The following is a 7,358-nucleotide window of genomic DNA, read 5'->3' as shown; positions in this document are numbered from 1 at the left end:
CATGACTCGAAGGTACGCCCTAGAGAGTTTCGAGTTAGAGATCTAGTCTTAAGGAAAGCTGCCATCTCCCAACCCAAGAAGGCCGGAAAGCTTTCCCCAACCTGGGAGGGGCCTTACCGAGTAAAAGAGGTGATTCGCCCGGGAAGTTATAGACTGGAAACACTAGAGGAACAACTACTACCTCATGCCTGGAACTCGAAGAACCTTCGCAAATATCATCAGTAGCGAAGTAGCCGGCACACAAAAAACTTTGTAAATGTCTCCTGAATGTGAATGAAAGAACCTTTTCTTTTTTACAAATGCCTTCGTGTCCGTCAGATTTCGAAACCTAGTTCACTAAAACTAGGGTACTCGACGTTTGGTTCGCCACGGCTCGTCTCCGCAAAGACCGGGAGCCCACTCCTGGTCCGGAACCAGCCCGGCTGCAAAAACCAAAGCTCCTTCGAAACTCAGTTCACTAAAACTAGGGTACTCGACGTTTGGTTCGCCACGGCTCGTCTCCGCAAAGACCGGGAGCCCACTCCTGGTCCGGAACCAGCCCGGCTGCAAAAACCAAAGCTCCCTTGAAACCCAGTTCACTAAAACTAGGGTACTCGACGTTTGGTTCGCCACGGCTCGTCTCCGCAAAGACCGGTTGCCCACTCCTGGTCCGGAACCAGCCCGGCTGCAAAAACCAAAGCTCCCTCGAAACCCAGTTCACTAAAACTAAGGTACTCGACGTTTGGTTCGCCACGGCTCGTCTCCGCAAAGACCGGGAGCCCACTCCTGGTCCAGAACCAGCCCGGACGCAAAAACCAAAGCTCCTTCGAAACCCAGTTCACTAAGACTAGGGTACTCGACGTTTGGTTCGCCACGGCTCGTCTCCGCAAAGATCGGGAGTCCACTCCTAAGTCCATGACTCCTACCTAGAGCGATAGCTACGCATCGTACGAAAAAGCAGTGTAAACTAGAGACGGACAAGCATAGAAGAGGTAGACAAACAAAAGTTCTTTCCATTCATATGTTGGGGCCTCAGAGGACCATTACAAAAAAAGACGCCTCAACGGGCTGTTACAAAAAGGGAGTTGGGCCTCCAAGGGGCCGTTACAAAAAGGAATCAAGAAATCGCCAAAAAAGGGGAGAAAAAGAACTCAAGGCGCCTCATTGCCCCCATCCCGCGCTGAATCTGCCCCCGGGGGCAAGAGTGCGTCAGCTGCGGCCGGCTCCTCGCCAGTGAGCGTCGGTGGATCAGGTATAACCATCCTCGACAGGTCAACGCCCGGATTGGAATCCTTGACCTGCCCAAGGCAGTCAAAAAACCCTATCTTGTAGGCCTCACTGGATAGAAGAAGGAGTTCGTCCTCCTTCTCCTGAACGGCAGTCGCCTGCCTTGATAGGGCTCTCTCCCTCTGAGCGTTGAGGGCTTCCGTCGCTTCCTCCTTCTGCGCGGCCAGCTGAGCGGCAAAATCCTCTCTCAATCGCTTGATCTCGTCGGCAGATTTTTCGACGGACTTCTTCAGCTCCTTCGCCTCCCTTTTCAGCTTCCCATTTTCCCCCTCAGACTTGGTTATAGCATCGGAGAATTTCTTACTCTTCCCCCGAAGATCATTGAAGTACACTCCGATCTATAAAATACAGATGAACAAGTGTTAACACAAGCAAACGAAGTAGAAGGCGAACAAAGAGTGAGCGTACTCGTCAGCCATCTTACCTGATAAAGAGAAGAAAATACGGCCTCTTCGGCCGTAGCTGGCGGCTCGTGGAGAACTTGTTGCTTGTCTTTGTCAAGAATACATTTAGTTTGAATCTCTACAGCCACCCGGCTCTCTCCAAGGCCGGTATCAGTCTTTTGGACGGCCCAGTTCGGCCAAAAAAGGTTATCACCGGACCTCGCCGGGGGTGGGAGGGTGCCAGCAGATGTCGCCACGGTCCTCGAGGACCCTGCGCCCCGGCCGGATGAACTCACCAGTTTCACTGAACTCTTGGCCTTGGGCAGGGGCGGCGCGTCCTGGGTTGGAGCCGGACTCGCCGTCTCTGGGGCCTTCCTTTTCTGGCCTTGACGGACCGTCCCGAAGGCCCCCTTCCTCATCTTATCGACTAACGACTGCTGCTAGATCTCTGAAAAATAGACGAAAACAAAACCAGTCAGAGACAAAAAAAAGGGGGAGAGACGAATTTTAAAGGAGGCTATCTACGTACGTGCCCGGGTCGCAGTACTAAGGCCCAACCCAAACAAAACCTCTTCCCCCTGGAAGTCTGAACAATCAGCAGGCCCCTCCCAGTCCAGCACCTCCCGAAGTAGAGCGAGGGTTCTCGCATCTTCACCCTCAAGGAACGGCTTGCGACTCATCGCGACTGTATCCGGGGTTCCCCATTTCAAAGGGACCTGCCAAGGCTCGCTGGACTCCGCGTCCTCGATATAAAAGAACCTGTTCCTCCACAGGTGTATGGAGGAGGGAATGCCAGTGATCATTTTTATCTCCGGACGCTGGCTAATGTAAATCCAACCCCCACCCTTGTGCTTCTTCAATTGCGCACACACGCGGAACAACGGTACTGACAAGTCCCTCTGAAGCCGGCCCCGAATGAGGTATACAAACCCCGTGAGCAGCCTCCATGAGTTTGGCGCCACCTGGGCCGGGGCCAGCCCGTAATGCTGAAGCACCGAAGCGAAGAAGGGGTGTAGAGGAAATCGGAGTCCGGCCCTCAGTGACTCGTCATATATGCAAATATCGGAGCTTTCGTTACAGGCTCTATCTCCCTCCGTCGCCTCCCTCAGTCCAAACCTGGGTGGGATGCAGTACTTATCCGTAATCACTGCCATGGCGGACTCGTCCAGGTAGTTCTCCTCATTGAGAGCCTGTATGTTGTATGTAGGATTGGCATCCATACGGGCCCGTGCCACGACCTCAACGGCCCGGCCCGGGTGAAACATTGTGGACGCCTCGCCGGCATCACTACCAACACTCCCCCCTTGTGGGACGTAGCTATCCGTCAGAAGCGGAGCGATGTTCAGGTCCAATATCGCCTCGTCCTCCCCCTCCTCACTACCTATAACAGTCACACTCGCCATTTTCGGGGCCGGTGACCAGGTATGCCTATCCTCGGTCCTAATCAACGATCTAGACCCTGAACTATTAGAAGACGACTCCCCCGAACCGGACTCAGAACTAGAGCTACTAGACATGAAAGCAGGAAAAGAAATGAATGAGACGCGCTCAAGAAAAATTACCGGATCACCCTGAATGCTCCTGAATCCACCGCCGTTCACAAAAACAACACGGCCCGAACTGACCTTCGCCGAACTGGGCTTCGCCGAACCGACAGAGAAAAAAGAGGGGTAGAAGGAGGAGAAGTAAAAAGTGAAAATGAGAAGGTAAAACCCACTCTTATATAGATTTCTCTGAGGCGGTGTGCATTAAATGAAGGGCACACGTCTCGAGGACACCCGAGTGGTGCCACGTGTCTTTTATTAATGGCGGGCACAAACTTCGAGATGAGTTCCAAGCCGGACTGGGTCGCTAAACGACAAAAAGCAGTCCGGCCAGCCGGACTGGATATGGCGCGTTTCGCAAAACGACAAAAAGCAGTCCGGCCCAAGCCGGACTGGGTCGCTAAATGACAAAAAGTAGTCCAAGCCCAAGCCGGACTGGATATGGCGCGTTTCACAAAACGATAAAAAGCAGTTCGGCCCAAGCCGGACTGGGTCGCTAAACGACAAAAAGCAGTCCGGCCCAAGCCGGACTGGATATGGCGTGTTTCGCAAAACGACAAAAAGTAGTCCGGCCCAAGCCGGACTGGGTCGCTAAACGACAAAAAGCAGTCCGGCCCAAGCCGGACTGACAAAGATCCGGACTGCCTCCATTTCCGGACTGCTCCCGAGTCCGGACTGCTCCAAAATCCAGACTGCCGCAAATTCCGGACTGCCTCCAATTTCCGGACTGCCCCAGATTCCGGACTGCTCCAAAATCCGGACTGCCACAGATTCCGGACTGCCTCCAATTTCCGGACTGCCCCAGATTTCGGACTGCTCCAAGATCCGGACTGCCTCCAGAATCCGGACTGCCCCAGATTTCGGACTGCTCCAAGATCCGGACTGCCTCCAGAATCCGGACTGCCTCCATTTCCGGACTACTCCAAAATCCGGACTGCCTCCAATTTCCGGACTGCCCCAGATTCCGGACTGCTCCAAAATCCGGACTGCCTCCAATTTCCGGACTGCCCCAGATTCCGGACTGCTCCAAAATCCGGACTGCCCCCAGAATCCGGACTGCCTCAATTTCCGGACTGCTTCATATTCAGGACTGCCACAGGCCAAGCCTCGACCACTTCCAATCGGAAGCGTGCTCTACCACATTTCCCCAAGTCACCATAATAACTTGGAGAACTGGGGGGCAACTGATGGGGTGCGATAACGCAGCAGCCTGTTAGCTTCCAACACGTGGCTAGAGGAGGGCCTACCGCAGGACCCTTGTCGGCAGGGGTAGTTTGGTAATTCCCTCGGGGTGGGTGAACCTGAACCCATATAGCCGGTCGACACCTGCGTTGGAGGCATTAACTCCCCACCTACCCCAAACTTTCCTTATAAAAAGGCTTCCAAAGCTCATAAATCGGGTATTGAATTCTCATCCACCACTCTTAAAAACTCCCTCTTCACTCCGGCTCATACTGACTTGAGTGTCGAAGGGCCTGTCCGGAATACACTCCGGGTCGGTCATTCTGACCTCGTTTGCTTCTGTGCAGCACATAGGGCTGTGCATTCGGTTTTAACCGAACCGTTTTCACCGAAATTAACCGAACCGAATTTTTTCGGTTACCAAAATGTTATAACTGAAACCGCAACCGAAATGTGTGCTAACCGAACCGAACCGAAACTGAAAAATAATTTTGGTTGATCGGTTTGTTCGGTTAAAACCGAATTAAGCCATTTTTTCAAATTGAAAACGGTAGAAAAATGGACAACCCCCTCTTGGTCCCATTTTATTAAAAAAAATAACCAAAATGAAGATGAGAGAGGAAGAAAACCAAAGATGGAGAGAGGGAGACAGAGAGTGAGAAACCCCATTCTATACCTGCAAGTCATCGGTCGTTGGGATCGAATGTCGTCGGAGTTGGAATGGTGGCCAACGGCAATCATGGTGGCTGACGGCAATCGCCGGAGTTGGAGTGGTCCCATGGACGTGGAGGCTTCTTCCTCTTCTTCGTCTTCTACTCTTCAGTTCACATTCTTAGGAAAACCTAACTCGTAAAGCTTTCAAGACTTAAGCTTAAAGTAGAACCCTAGGTCATGATTCACCTACCCAAAAAAAAGCTTAAAGTAGAACCCTAGTCCCTAGGTCATGATTCACCTACTAAAAAAACAAAAAGCTTAAAGTACAACCCTAGTCCCTAGCTAGGTCATGATTCACCCTTTTTTTAACTCGGGACAGCCCCTTTCTACTCTTTTACTCTAGTTGGGGCTGTCCTAGGTAAAGAAAGGGAAGTGAATGAATATATCATTTCCCTTTAAAAAGTATAAAAGTTTGGTTTTAATGCTGTTCATTATTAAAAGGACCTTATGAATGTCTTTTTGTCTTCTTCTTTAGACTTCTTTTTCTGCTTTATCAACATTTTGTTTTTTATTTCTTTATTTTGAAAAGAAGGTGGAGAGGGGATTGGCCATAGCTCACGCGTATACGTGTGATTCTGTTTTTCGGTTAAAACCGAATATAATACTATTAAAACCGAAACCGAAACCGAAAACCGAAATTTCATTTGTATTAAAACCTAAACCGAACCGATAGAGAAAAAAACCGAACCGATAACCGAAATTTATTTCGGTTCGGTTCGGTTTTTCGGTTAATACCGAATAATGCACAGCCCTAGCAGCACACAGTTCATCCGGACTCTATTTCCTTCATTTCAGCTCCTCGGGCCCTCCAGCTCGGCTCTTACGTCACTGTCATATCTGTTAACCGATTTCGGGCCTAACAAGCGTGAATCTCAGATTTAATGATTCAATTCAAGCTCTACACATTATTTTATTTACATTCAACTGAACCAGGAAGGATTGGTCTAAGATGATCTAGGAAACAGATCTGAATGGAACGAGTGTTGACGAAAAAAGATCCGGATCTAAATTCTCAAATATGATCTTAATATAGGATCTCGGTTTTAGCTTCAAGGCAAAACAGAAATTTGCTTGACAGATGGTAACGAAATGAATACTTAGGCAAGAAGTAGGCTGAATGTGTTTGTTTCAGATCAAATTAAGAAATACGTCAAAGAATATTGATCGTATTCAAGCATAGAAAATGATTACATTCTACTTGAAAGATGAGAATGGAGAAAGTAATTCTCTTACACAGGAGAAGATCCAACCACCGTTAATGGAGTGAGAAATCTCCTCTCCTAGAGCTCAAAGGCTCTGTCGAAGAAAAGTGTCTCAACCTTCAATTCATCTAAAAACTGGAAATCCCAGCCCCTTTTTTACCTATTTATATACAACCAACCAAGGATCTAGACTAGAACTGGACAGCTGTATGCCATCTGTTTCCCACTCATCTTTGATGGGACATCTTGATGAGGTGACAGTCTATGTGGTACATGAGTATCATATGGTGTGGCAGCCACTATTCTAGTCACAACACTCCGAAACTTGCACTAATACAATTTTGTGCATGCTTGCAGCCACACATTCACGCACACACACCTACATGCTTACAATTATTATATACAATGTACACACTACACATCCATATAACTGTCGTGCCTAGTGATGAGAAGATAAAATGCTCGTGCTATTACTCACTCCAGCTAAGAAGAAGCTTCAAGTCTTCTTCTGAGCCTTTTAGAGCCACTTTTCCCTTCTTTTAGTAATGATGGAAATCTAACTATACTATTCTATGCCAAAGGTACCTTGGCCGGGATCCGCTCCACATCGGTTTCACCGAGGTCTTGGGAGGAGCCGATCAGTTCATGCTCTTATTGTGACGGGTTTCATATCTGATTTGATTTCGATACAAACTTTGAGTTTATTTGTGTAATTTTTTTTTGAAATGATAAAATAATGAATTAATAAAGAAAACCGAGAAGGTCCTCAAAGCAACACACACAAAAGCATAAATACAAAGAAGACCAAGGACTCAAGGTGGAAGGAAATCAAACTATTCCAAACCCACCCTAACCACACCAGCCCTAGCTAGAGAGTCTGGTTCAGAATCAGCAGATCTCCTTACATGGTTAAAGACAATAGAAGATCCGAGAGTGAAGTCTGCAATCTCCTCAAAAAAAGATAAAAACCTCCTTTGGGGGGGAGGAGCGTTGAACCCGAAAGACACCTCACCACATTTTTAGAATCTCCCTCCACTATTGTCTTGCTATAAAGAGTCTTATCAAAT

General features: G+C 48.7%; 1 protein-coding gene across 1 annotated transcript; it reads right to left on the bottom strand.

The window, feature by feature from the left end:
- Window positions 1–1,011: 1,011 nt before the first annotated feature.
- On the bottom strand, window positions 1,012–5,529 carry LOC143865823 (uncharacterized). Its single transcript, XM_077375925.1, has 3 exons — window positions 5,052–5,529; window positions 1,691–2,097; window positions 1,012–1,604 (listed from the first exon to the last, which is right to left on the bottom strand). Exons 2-3 carry the CDS (start codon window positions 2,066–2,068, stop codon window positions 1,131–1,133), a joined length of 852 nt encoding a protein of 283 aa, XP_077232040.1. The 5' UTR covers window positions 2,069–2,097; window positions 5,052–5,529; the 3' UTR covers window positions 1,012–1,130.
- Between the last annotated feature and the right edge of the window lie 1,829 nt (window positions 5,530–7,358).

This window comes from Tasmannia lanceolata, unplaced genomic scaffold (assembly GCF_043159265.1).
Source record: "Tasmannia lanceolata isolate RefF3 unplaced genomic scaffold, GAP_Taslan_0.1 ptg000112l, whole genome shotgun sequence".
Taxonomy (NCBI): domain Eukaryota; kingdom Viridiplantae; phylum Streptophyta; class Magnoliopsida; order Canellales; family Winteraceae; genus Tasmannia; species Tasmannia lanceolata.
This window is presented reverse-complemented; position numbering and strand designations above follow the sequence as displayed.